Source organism: Marmota marmota, unplaced genomic scaffold (genome assembly GCF_001458135.2).
Source record: "Marmota marmota marmota unplaced genomic scaffold, marMar, whole genome shotgun sequence".
Lineage (NCBI taxonomy): Eukaryota > Metazoa > Chordata > Mammalia > Rodentia > Sciuridae > Marmota > Marmota marmota.
In genome coordinates this window covers 15,172,541-15,184,751 of record NW_026000229.1, presented here as the reverse complement: position 1 = coordinate 15,184,751, position 12,211 = coordinate 15,172,541, and the positions used below count along the sequence as shown (strand labels likewise).

The following is a 12,211-nucleotide window of genomic DNA, read 5'->3' as shown; positions in this document are numbered from 1 at the left end:
TTTTTTTTTTTTGTACCAGGAATTGAACTCAGACATACTCAACCATTGAGCCACATCCCCCAACCCGATTTTGAATTTCATTTAGAGACAGAGTCTCACCAAATTGTTCAGCACCTTGCAGTTGCCAAAGCTGGCTTTGAACTTACTATTCTCCTGTCTCAGCCTCCCTGGCTGCTGGGATTACAGGTGTGTGCTACTGTGTCCGTCTTAAGAAATTTTTTGTAGTTGTAGAGGGATAGAAATGCCTTTGTTTTATTTTTATGTGGTGCTAAGGATCGAACCCAGTGTCTCATGAATACCTGGCAAGTGTTCTGCCACTGAGCTATAGTCCCAGCCTGAAGAATGGTATCTTACAGTAGTTTTATTTTTTTTTTTTAATTTTTTTTTTTGAGAGAGAATTTTTAATACTTATTTATTTATTTTTTAGTTTTTTCGGCAGACACAACATCTTTGTTTGTATGTGGTGCTGAGGATCGAACCCTGGCCGCACGCATGGCAGGCAAGCACGCTACCACTTGAGCCACATCCCCAGCCCACAGTAGTTTTAATTTGTATTTTTCCTACTATGAGGAAAGTTAAACATTCTTATGTTTCACAATCATTTGTGTATCCTTTTCTGTGGGATTCTTATTCCTTTCCCATTTTCAGTTTGGTTGTGTGATCCATTACTGACTTGAGAACTCTTTAGATATGGGTAAATTAGTCTTTTTTTTTTTTTCCAAATACAAATTGTATATACATACATAAACACATTTTAGCAGTACTGGGGATCAAACCCAGGGCCTCACTATATGCTAGGCAAGAGTTCTAGCATTGAGCTACATCCCTAGTCCTTTTAAAATTTTGAGACAGATCTTGCTAAGTTGCCCAAGCTGGCCTTAAATTTGTGATCCTCCTGCCTCTGCCACCCCAGATACTGGGATTATAGGTATGGGCTACCACACCAACTAGTTTTTAAATGAAGTGTTTTGGTACCAGGGATTGAATCTAGGGGTGTTTAACCACTGAGCCACAACCATTAAACCTTTTTATTTTTTGAGACAAAGTCTTACTAAGCTGCTGAGGCTGGTCTGAATTGTGATCCTCCTGCCTCAGCCTTCCTGGTCACTGGAATTATAGGCGTGCACCACCACACCCAGGAAACAACGTGTTTTGATGGCAAAATGGTTCTCTGCTGAATGAACATTTGCTAAATTAAGCTGTCATCAAGACTGGTATCTTAGCTTACTGTCATCCTGTAGAATCTAAAAGGCTTTGCTGTATTATCCCGGGAAGCTAAATAGACTCTTCTATCAGTGCCATTATATTCTAGTCAAAATGGAGACCTGTAAAGTAGATTATGTATTGTTACATATAAACTCATTTCAGATTTTTTCAGAACTTAGAACCTATCTAGCATCATTGATTAAAGTTAAAATACATTTTGATTTATTATTAGTGTGGTTGGATTGAATAATTGGACCAAAAACCTGTAGTGATATAATTTCTTTCAAGTTACTTTTAGGGTCAAGTTCTGTTTGCTTCAAAAATAAGAGCTGAATAGTGATGTTGTCAATGTTACTGGTTTTGTAGGTATGCTGTAAGTGTCATGTGGGAATTGGATGAAACCTCTTATGAAATTAAGAAAGTGTGGTATGGCAGGACCATTATTCGATCAGCTTATAAACTCTTCTATGAAGCAGCCCAGGAACTACTGGATGGAAACTTCAGCATTGTTGATGATATTCCAGAACTTAAAGACTTGGATGAGAAGAGCAGACAAGCCAAACTGGAGGAATTAGTGTGGGCAATTGGAAAGTTGACTGATATAGCTCGCCATATCCGAGCTAAACGAGACCGTTGTGGTGCCCTGGAACTGGAAGGGGTAGAGGTTCGAGTGCAGCTCGATGAAAAAAAGAATATTCATGACCTCATCCCCAAGCAACCCCTGGAGGTCCATGAGACAGTGGCTGAATGCATGATCCTGGCCAACCACTGGGTAGCCAAGAAGATCTGGGAGAACTTCCCTCATCAAGCCTTGTTGCGCCAACATCCTTCTCCACACCAGGAGTTTTTTTCTGAGCTCCGGGAATGTGCTAAAGCAAAAGGCTTCTTCATTGATACACGGTATTCCTCCTTTGAGGCAGGCAGATGAATGGCAGGAAGTACTGTACATTGGCAGATCTTTATTTTTGCCATGTTGGGGATCAGACCCACAGTCCTCCACATCTAGGCAAGCACTCTATCAAGCTATGTCCCCAGCCCTTTTTATTTTATTTTTTCAAATAATGTTCACTAAGTTGCCAGGGCTGGCTTTCAAACTTGGAATCCTCCTTCCTCAGCCACTCAGACAGCTGGGATTGCAGGAAGACACCACAGTCCCTGGCTAGTTTAACTATTTATATACATCTGTATTTCCTGGTTTGTTTATTTAGTTTTATGTGGTGCTGGGGATCAAACCCAGGCCTCACACATGCTAGGCAAGTGCTCTACCGCTGAGTTACAACCCAGCCCTACTTGTTGGGTTTTAAAAAATTATTTTGAGCCAGGCGTGGTGGTACATGTGTGTAATCCCAGTGGCTTGGGAGTCTAAGTCAGGAGGATTGTGAGTTCAAAGCCACCAAAACAACTTAGCGAGGCCCTAAGCAACTCTGTAAGACCCTGTCTCTAATTAAAATTAAAAGGGGTAGAGATGTAGCTCAGTAGTTGAGAGCATATTTAAAAAGAAAGGCTGCCAGGCATAGGCAACTCAGGAGGTTAAGCCAGGGGGACTTCAAGTTTGGGGCTAGACTCAGCAAGATCCTGTCTCAAAATAAAAAAATGAAAAAAGGGCTGGAAATATTATCTCAATGGTACATTGCTTCTGGGCTCAATCTCCAGTACCCACAAAAAAAAAATTGATCTGTATTGGATTTTTAAAATTAAGTATTTTAAGAATTTAACTTGGGGGGCTAGGACTGGGGCTCAGTGGTACAGCACTCGCCTAGCACATGTGAGGCCCTGCGTTTGATCCTTAGCACCACATAAAAATAAATAAAATAAAGGTATTGTGTCCAACTACAACTAAAAAATAAAAATATTAAAAAAGAATTCAACTTTGGCCAGATGCAGTAGCACATGCCTGTAATCCTAGTGGCTCTGGAGGCAAAGGCAGGAGGATCACGAGTTCAAAGCCCGGCCTCAGCAAAAGTGAGGCACTAGCAACTCAGTGAGACCTTGTCTCTAAATAAAATACAAAATAGGGCTGGGGAATGTGGCTCAGTGGTCAAGTGCCCTCGAGTTCAATTCCTGTACCCCCCCACAAAAAAAGAATTCAACTTGGGGGTCTGGGGCTGTAGCTTAGTGGTAAGCATTTGCCCAGCATGTGTGAGGCACTGGGTTCGATCCTCAGCACCCCATAAAAATAAATAAAATAAAGGTCCATCTACAACTTAAAAACAACATTAAAAAAAATAAAGAATTCAACTTGGTAAGAATTTAACCACCTGCTATTTACAAGAATTAACTCAACCTAGTATTATTCAGGACAATGCTTTACTAAAGAAATTTATTTAATCTGTGACATTCTTCTTTTGTTTAAATCCTAAAAGCAAACTAGATTTCTGTAATTAAAAAGAGTTGCTTCTGAAATGTGTCCAAAAAAAATTTAACTGCTGGCAGATAAAGGTAATCAGACCAAAAAGCAAAGGGTTCCCCATAAACCCTTACTTCTAACTTAACTTTGGGACTACATAAAGGTTTTTCTGTTCTTTATTAGGTCCAATAAAACACTGGCTGATTCTCTGGATAATGCTAATGACCCCAATGATCCTATTGTAAACAGACTGCTACGCTCTATGGCTACGCAGGCTATGTCTAATGCACTGTATTTCTCTACTGGATCATGTGCGGAGGAAGAGTTCCATCATTATGGTGAATGATAAAATTTTCTTCTGTGTGACTGTAACCTTCAGCAATTTGTTTAAAAAGCACAGACATTTTTTAATTCTGATGTTTTGGTTTCTTTCTGAAGGTCTCGCGTTAGATAAATATACTCATTTTACTTCTCCAATAAGAAGATATTCAGATATTATAGTACACAGACTGTTGATGGCAGCCATTTCAAAAGATAAGAAAATGGAAATGAAAGAAAACCTACTCAGCAACAAGGATCTTGAGGAATTGTGCAGACATATCAACAACAGAAACCGAGTAAGAAGACATTTTACAATTCTTTTACCATCATCTCTTTATATTTTTGTTTTTTTAAATTTATTTGTATGTGGTACCGGGGATCAAACCCAGTGCCTCATGCATTCTAGGCAAGCGCGCTACTACTGAGCTTTATTATAGAATGGAATACCATACACATTAACAAATTCTAGAATTATTCTAACAATACTCTTAATATATTTGCAAGTATTCTTAGATAACATGTGGATTTGGGAGTTTTTTTTTTTTTTTAAATGACAAAGTTTCACTATGTTGCCCAAGTTAGTCTCAAACTTTGTCTCAAATGATCCTCTGGCCTCAGCCTTCCTAGAAGCTGGGACTATAGGAACACATCAGCATGGTTGTCTTGAATTTCCAAATTTGATGATAGTTTAGATGTTCTTCCCAAAAGGCAGGAATATAAAGGTTCAAACAACACATAAAGATAGGAAGACAAAAAATTCACCTAACCCCTTGCCACTCAACTCTAGACAGCGCTAACATTTTCATTTATAAAATATACAATATGTGCTGTTTTAAATTTTTTCATTTATATAACCTATAATTGATAGCATATCATGTTGCTATAACTATTATAATTATTTTCGAAGCTACTTGTTATTCTATTTCATATTATTACTAGTAGTTATAAGATTGTAAAGTATAGAACTAAACCATTGGGTGATGCAGAATATTACAAAGTAACTAAATGTTTAAGATAATATTCTGTATCCAATGTTTGTGTTCTCTATTGTACAATACTGTAGCCATTGGCCACAGTGATTATTTAAATTATTTAGAATTAAAAATTCAGTTCACTTGTGATTAGCAGCCACCTATTAGTAACAGATACAGAACATTTCCATCATTACAGAAAGTTTTGTTTATAACCATCCTAGTGCATACATTGTTATGGATTTTTCAGATTATTGCCTGGGTAAATCCTAGCAAGGGAATTACTGAGTCAAAAGGTATACAGAAATAAAATGTTGATGCATATTACTAAATTGCTCAGTAATAGTAGGGCTAATTTACATTTCCACCAAAGAGACACTGGCAGCCCAGCCTTTAAAAAGACAGGACATATATACATATAATACTTTTTCTGTGCTCTAAGGACATATCCCAAATTTGCCAGCCTCTACTTCAATGAACTAAAAACAAGTTTTATTTTCATAAAATAATCTATTTTCTATGACTTTTTTGATGGGATAATATAAAGACATATTTTCTATAGAAATGTGAATTTCAGGGCTGGGGATGTGGCTCCAGCGATAGCGCGCTCGCCTGGCATGCGTGCGGCCCGGGTTCGATCCTCAGCACCACATACAAAGATGTTCTGTCTGCAGATAACTAAAAACTAAATATTAAAAATTCTCTCTCTCTTTAAAAAAAAAAAAACTGGAAAATACTTAAAAAAAAAAAAAAAAGAAAGAAAGAAATGTGAATTTTAGGTTTCTTCTGGGACTCTCAGGAAGGTCTGTTATAATGCTCGAGGTTGTGCTTCTTCCAGGCAGCACAGCATTCTCAGAAGCAGTCTACTGAGCTCTTCCAGTGCATGTACTTTAAAGACAAGGACCCTGAAACTGAGGAGCGATGCATATCTGATGGAGTTATTTACTCAATTAGAACAAATGGTGTGCTTGTATTTATACCGAGGTATGTCACATCCAATGCAATAGGTAATAAGAAATCAGAATTAAACTAAAAATGTAGAACCAAAACAGTACATTAGATATAATTTACTAAAATATTTATTTAGGGCTAGGGACATAGCTCAGTGGTAGAGTGCTTACGTAGCATGCACGATGCCCTAGGTTTGACCCCACAGACTGCAAAAAATAAAAATATTAAGCAACTATTTATAAAGTTACTATAGATACAAAACGGGGGCAACGGGCCATTTTAGTGTCACCTGGGACCCTGGGCCCCCTTCCTGGGACAGAAGGGCTTGGGCCGGGCCAGCATCCACCTACCTCTTTGAGGCATCCTCTCACCCGTGGGACCCTTTCCTGAGAGGTTGGTCCCTAGGATACTCCCGAGTACATATGTATGTCCATCTATATCTATTTTAGGATCTTACGTAGCTAAATATTTTGTGTTCTCATTTGCTATAGAAAAATAAATAAACCATGGGAAAAGTGGTATTTTTAATCTAGAAGAAAAACTAGCATCCTAGATAAACATACAATATCTATATACTAAGTACATTATCTCTGAATTTTTATTCTGGCCCTGATTCAGGTTTGGGATTAAAGGTGCTGCTTATCTAAAAAATAAAGATGGTTTAGTGATCTCATGTGGTCCAGATAGTCGTTCCGAATGGAAACCAGGATCTCTTCAACGATTTCAAAACAAAATAATCTCTACCACAACAGCAGGGCAATCTGTTACATTCCATTTGTTTGACCATGTGACAGTAAGTCTATATTTACATTAAGTATTATTTTCATTGTAAATAACAAAGAATTTGATTTAGTAATATGTATTTTTTTCCTCCATGATAGGTAAGAATATCTGTACAAGCCTTGCGTTGCCATTCTGATACAATCAGGCTTGAAATAATAAGCAACAAACCATACATGATACCAAACACAGAACTTTTTCATCAGAGTTCTCTCTTGCTGAAGAGTGAATTAGTGAAAGAAGTGACCAGATCTATGGAAGAAGCTCAGCTTGCCCAAGAAGTCAAAGTAAACATCATTCAGGAAGAATATCAAGAATACTGCCAAACAAAGGGGCAAAGTCTATACACACTTCTAGAGGAGATAAGGGACCTAGCTCTCCTAGATGTTTCAAGCAATTACAGGACATAAAATATTCTTTGAACTTTATCTTATGTGTTTTAACATTCTTTCAAACTTCTAATTTGGTGTTACTCAGGACTACAGTTGCTCAAGATTGGAGAGGTATTTCATATATGTATAAAATATTCTTTCATAATTCACTGAAGTTGTTAAAAAGTAAAACTAGATTACTAAGTAAACTGATTTTTCAGCTAGGATGGCGGTGCAAAGCAGGTTGCTAGCCTAATTTTCATAAACTTAGACTTAATTTTTAGTTATCTTGTCTCAAATCAATTCTTACCAAAAAAAAAAAAAAAAGTCTTATTGAAAAAAATAATTGCCTCATTGGGACAAAAGTGCCAGTGACATAGTCCCTTCTAACATCTGTCAAATAACTTTTCAATCACTTTCAGGGAAGACCCAGTCCTGTCCACCTATCCACTTTAAAACTCCTCTACTTCAAACTTTCCCAGTTGTCCCAGCACCAGATGGGGATAGGGCATAGAGAGGGCAGTGGGATACATAGCAAACTATTATCGCAAATCTCCTTTCCCACACCACCCCCCATTTTGTTGTGTATTCCTCTGATAATGAGGTATGTTGGATTCCACTTGTTGGAAACTTGTTAATGCCAGTAAATCCATCATCGGAAAAACAACCCCCCCTCTCCCAATCCCCTCCTCATCTAGATCATGATTATGGACAGAGGCCTGAACAGGGACTCCTGGGAAGCAGTTTCTCTAGGCATCAATGGCAACTCCATCATCTAGCTGACTGCTTATTGGCAACAATAAACCATGATCCTCTTGATACACATGCCTCCTGGCCCATCACTAATGGCAATTTGTATCAAGCACACAACCCATACGTTGTTCTTGTGCTTAACTTCCTGGATTTTCAATCAAACCATCTTTGTCACTTCCTCTCTCTATCTGAAGTCAGAAAGCCTGAAAAGCTCTGTGAAGATGTCCATCTATCCTGGCTTTATGGATGGAAGCAAATGTAGCACCATCACTCCACTCTTTCCCTAAGAGGTAAGAGCATTTCTTTATAAATACTTATAACATTTATAGTTTTATAAATATTTATAATCTTTCTCATAAGGGGGGGAAAAAACTTCCTAAAAACTGGCTTAGTTCTTTCCCTCCTCTCCATAGGAATCTCCTACCAAGAACCAGACCTTCTTTAAACTTGTTGTCAACATGATCCTTTCCCATCTCTAATTAACCTCTCTATCAACCTGATAAAGCAGGCAAGGAGAACTCTAATCAGGTCCTTTCTCCATCTGGTCCCAACACTTATAGCTTCATAGTCATCAGTCCCAAATCTTCCTTATTTCCTAAATCTTTATCTCTGTGTCATTGTACAATGTTCTTCCCAATACTTGGACCCAACTGAAAGGTCAATCTGTTGAATTCACTTATGAATCATCCCTCAGTCTGTGTTACTCATAATATTGGGCAAATTTCCTCCCAACTATTCAAAAAGGTAGCAAGGAGCATTCTTTGAACTTCCCCAGAATCTATGATGGTTAGATAATACGTTGGCCTTTCATTTGCCCTTTTAATTATTAAAGTGACTCCTCAAACTACAGGCAACACTGTGAACATTTTATCAAAAATATAATTGCAGAACAGTGATCAAAAACTTTCACAAAGTTTCCGAAGACAGGGCTGGGGATGTGGCTCGAGCGGTGGCGCGCTTGCCTGGCATGCGTGCGGCCCGGGTTCGATCCTCAGCACCACATACAAACAATGATGTTGTGTCCGCTGAAAACTAAAAAATAAATATTAAAAAAAAAAAAAAGTTTCCGAAGACATTTTTATTTCTTTTTAAAAAACAGACATTAGGGGGCTAGGGTTGTGGCTTAGCAGTAAAGTGCTCCCCTAGCACATGTGGGGCTCTGGGTTTGATCCTCAGCACCACATACAAATAAAATAAAGGTATAGTGTCCAACTAAAACACAATATTAAAAAAAAAAAAAAAAAACAGACATTAGGGGGCTGAAGGTGTAACTCAGTGGCAGAGAATGCTTGCCTAGGATGTGCAAGGCCCTGGGGTCAATACCCAGTGCCATGAAAAAAATTAATTAAAAAGTGACACCAAGGCTGGGCACAGTGGTGCATGCCTATAATCTCAGTGGCTTGGGAGGCTGAAGCAGGAGAATTTCAAGTTCAAAGCCAGCCTCATCAAAAGTGAAGCACTAAGCAACTCAGTGAGACCCTGTCTCTAAATAAAATACAAAACAGGGCTGGGGATGTGTCTCAGTGATCGAGTGCCCCCGAGTTCAATCCCCATTACCAAAAGAAAAAAAGTGACATTAAGCCTGGCACAGTGGCACACACCTGTAATCCCAGCGGCTCAGGAGGCTGAGGCAGGAGGATTGTGAATTCAAAGCTAGCCTCAGCAGCTCAGTGAAGCTCTAAGCAACTTAGCAAGATCCTGTCTCTAAACAAAATTTTAAAAGTGAAGTCAAGTCAGGCTTGGTGACACATAATTGCAATCCCAGTGATCTGGGGAAAAGGTAGGTGGATCATAAGTTCAAGGACAACCTCAGCAATTTAGCAAGACCTGTCTTAAAAAGGGCTCAATGGTATAGCACTCCTAGGTTTAATTCCCAGTAGCACCCCCCCCAAAAATTTAAATACATATTTACATCTTAAAACATGCAATTTAGTGGAAATAAGGCATTTAATACACACTAGTATTAGAAGCTGCTTAACTAATAATCACTTTATGAAGTCATATCTATATATAAAAAAAAGACTTTACTAATATTAGTGACAATTATAAATAAATATCAGAGTTTAAACAAGAATCCAAACACTTTTACTACATAAGGGTTTTCTTACAAAGCAGACAAAATACACAATAATCCCAAACTTGCAGAAGAGTTAATAGATACTTTTTCTAGGGGAGGAGTATCTAACTTTGATAACACTTCTGGATGAAGCATAAAATTACCTTTGCACATTTTAAAAGGATTGGTCCAGTTGTGTTTCCTCTAATTTTAATTGCTCCTCTTCATTTACAGAAGCATCATTATGTGAACTGACTAAAATGTCTTTGTTTAATCCATTTGACTCCTCATTTTGGTCTTCATCAATACAAATCTCTTCAACTGTCTGTGCCTTGGGTGTATTCATTAACATGTCTAAAGGAAAAATTATATTATTATTATTCATAAGGACCTGATTCAATCTTATATCCAAGGTATAAATATCTTCAAAAGCTTGGGTTAGTAGAAATAAAACCTATGATCATTTAATTATGATTACTTTTTTTGTTGTTACCACGGATTGAACCTAGGGGGACTCAACCACTGAGCCACATCCCCAGCCCTTTTTTATATTTTATTTATCACTGGGTTGCTTAGGGCCTCACTGAGTTGCTGAAGCTGGCTTTGAACTTGCCATCCTATTGCCTTAGCCTCCTGAGCTACTGGGATTACAGGAGCCACTATACCCAGCTTGATTACACCTAATCCTATGAGATTTTTACACTTGTATAAAGTCCACTTAAAATGCAAAGGGTCTTGGGGCTAGGTGAATAGCTCAGTGGTACTATGTGTGCCCTTAGCAAACCCCTGCTCTATACTAGGGATCAAACCTAGGATGCTTTACAATGAACTACATCCCAAGCCCATTTTATTTGATAAAGAGTCTTGAGCTGGGGTTATGGCTTGGTGGTAAAGCAATCGCTTAGCATGTGGAAGGCCCTGGGTTCGATCCTCAGCACCACATAAAAATATTGTTTTAAAAGAGTCCTGCTAAATTGCTGGGACTGGCCTCAAGCCTGTGATCCTCCTGCCTCAGTTTCTCAAGTAGCTGGGATTATGGCATGGGCCACCACACCTGGTGCAAGGGGTCTTGAATGATACTAAACTCCAACTTTTAAAAAAATTTTTGGTATTAGGATACTTTACCACTGGGCTATAGCTTCAGCCCTTTATTTTTTTTAGTTTGAGACAGAGTCTTGCTAAGTTGTTTAGGGCCTCACTAAATAGCAGAGGCTGCCCTTGAACTTGTGATCTTCCTGCTTCAGTCTCCCAAGCTGCTGGGATTATAGGGATGCACCACTGCACCTGGTTGTGAGTCAGCAGTTTGAATTTAAGCCAAGTGTAACTTCTCATTCAAAATCAGAACTACGTGAAAGAGGTTCAAAAAATCAAATGCATAATAATTTTATGTCAAAGTGATCTAAAGTAAAGAAAATTTAGGAAAATTACTTTTATTTGGGCAAATTTTAAGTTATATCTTATAAAGAGGTTAGACTTAAATACCTATTACCAGGTATATATTGAGATGGCAAGAAAGCCACTACTGTTAATTTTATCTTCATGTAATTTATTTTTGTAGTTGTAGATGAACAGAATACCTTTGTTGTATTGCTAAGTATCGGACCAAGTGCCTCACACATGCTAGGTAAGTGCTCTGCCACTGAGCTATAGTCCCAGCCCAATATTCATGTAATTTTTCACATGGTACTAATAAAACATTGGTAAAGATAAAAAATAAGTTCATTTTAGCTGAAAAAATATCATGAGTGGTAGTCGCAATATTTAAGAATGTTGTAATATTAAGTGAAACTTGTTTTACAATATGGTCTTTACTTACCATATAATTATTTTTCCCACTTTGAAGGAAAAATCTAGAAATTGAGAAAACTTGTGATTCTTTTTAAATATAGTTTTAATGCTTATTTATATAGCATTAACCCCATAATCATTTTTAAAAACAGCAAATTTAAAGCTGAGGATATATAACTCAACTGTAGAGCAGGTACATTATCATACACAAAGCTGTGGGTTCAATCCCTGGCTCCAAATAAATAAAGAGCAAATCTTAAGGCAGTTTGTAAAGTGGGAAGGGATAAGCAAATGAACAGCCACCAAAAGTGCACCTCATAACAGAACACAATACAATAAAAAGAATTTTAGTGGGGCTGGGGTTGTGGCTCAGCGGTAGAGCACCTGCCTAGCATGTGCGAGGCCCTGGGTTTGATTCTCAGCACCACATAAAAATAAATAAATAAAGGTATTGTGTCTAAAAAATAAATACCAAAAAAAAAAAAAAAGAATTTTAGTACCTATTTGTATCACAACAAATGGCTCTAAAATTCTCAATTGGTCTATGATTTAAAGTCAGGGAAGAATACATTTTTGAACAATTCAGAATCCTAGGAGATACTGAGCTATCCAGAAAACCATCTTAAACTCATTCTTTCAATATTTCCAAATAGCTCTCTTCCCCTCC

The 12,211-nt window shown here is 37.8% G+C and overlaps 2 protein-coding genes across 6 annotated transcripts in view; one reads left to right on the top strand and one right to left on the bottom strand.

Annotated features, from left to right (window-relative positions):
* Positions 1-7,257, top strand: part of Dis3l (DIS3 like exosome 3'-5' exoribonuclease) — a 36,929-nt gene extending 29,672 nt beyond the window's left edge. Inside the window, exons 11-16 of the mRNA XM_048793214.1 lie at positions 1,573-2,106; positions 3,737-3,891; positions 3,992-4,170; positions 5,684-5,829; positions 6,415-6,589; positions 6,678-7,257. Coding sequence (XP_048649171.1) covers positions 1,573-2,106; positions 3,737-3,891; positions 3,992-4,170; positions 5,684-5,829; positions 6,415-6,589; positions 6,678-6,986 — 1,498 coding nt within the window. The 3' untranslated portion in view covers positions 6,987-7,257. The remainder of the gene's footprint in view (positions 1-1,572; positions 2,107-3,736; positions 3,892-3,991; positions 4,171-5,683; positions 5,830-6,414; positions 6,590-6,677) is intronic.
* Positions 7,244-12,211, bottom strand: part of Tipin (TIMELESS interacting protein) — a 17,675-nt gene continuing 12,707 nt past the window's right edge. For 4 of the 5 annotated variants that reach the window (XM_048793558.1, XM_048793557.1, XM_015480514.2 and 1 more), the window contains one exon: positions 9,763-10,110. In XM_048793558.1, the coding sequence (XP_048649515.1) occupies positions 9,932-10,110 (179 nt within the window). In that variant the 3' untranslated portion in view covers positions 9,763-9,931. Of the gene's footprint in view, positions 8,733-9,762; positions 10,111-12,211 lie in introns of those variants that run through there. The other variant, XM_048793559.1, reaches the window with a different exon arrangement.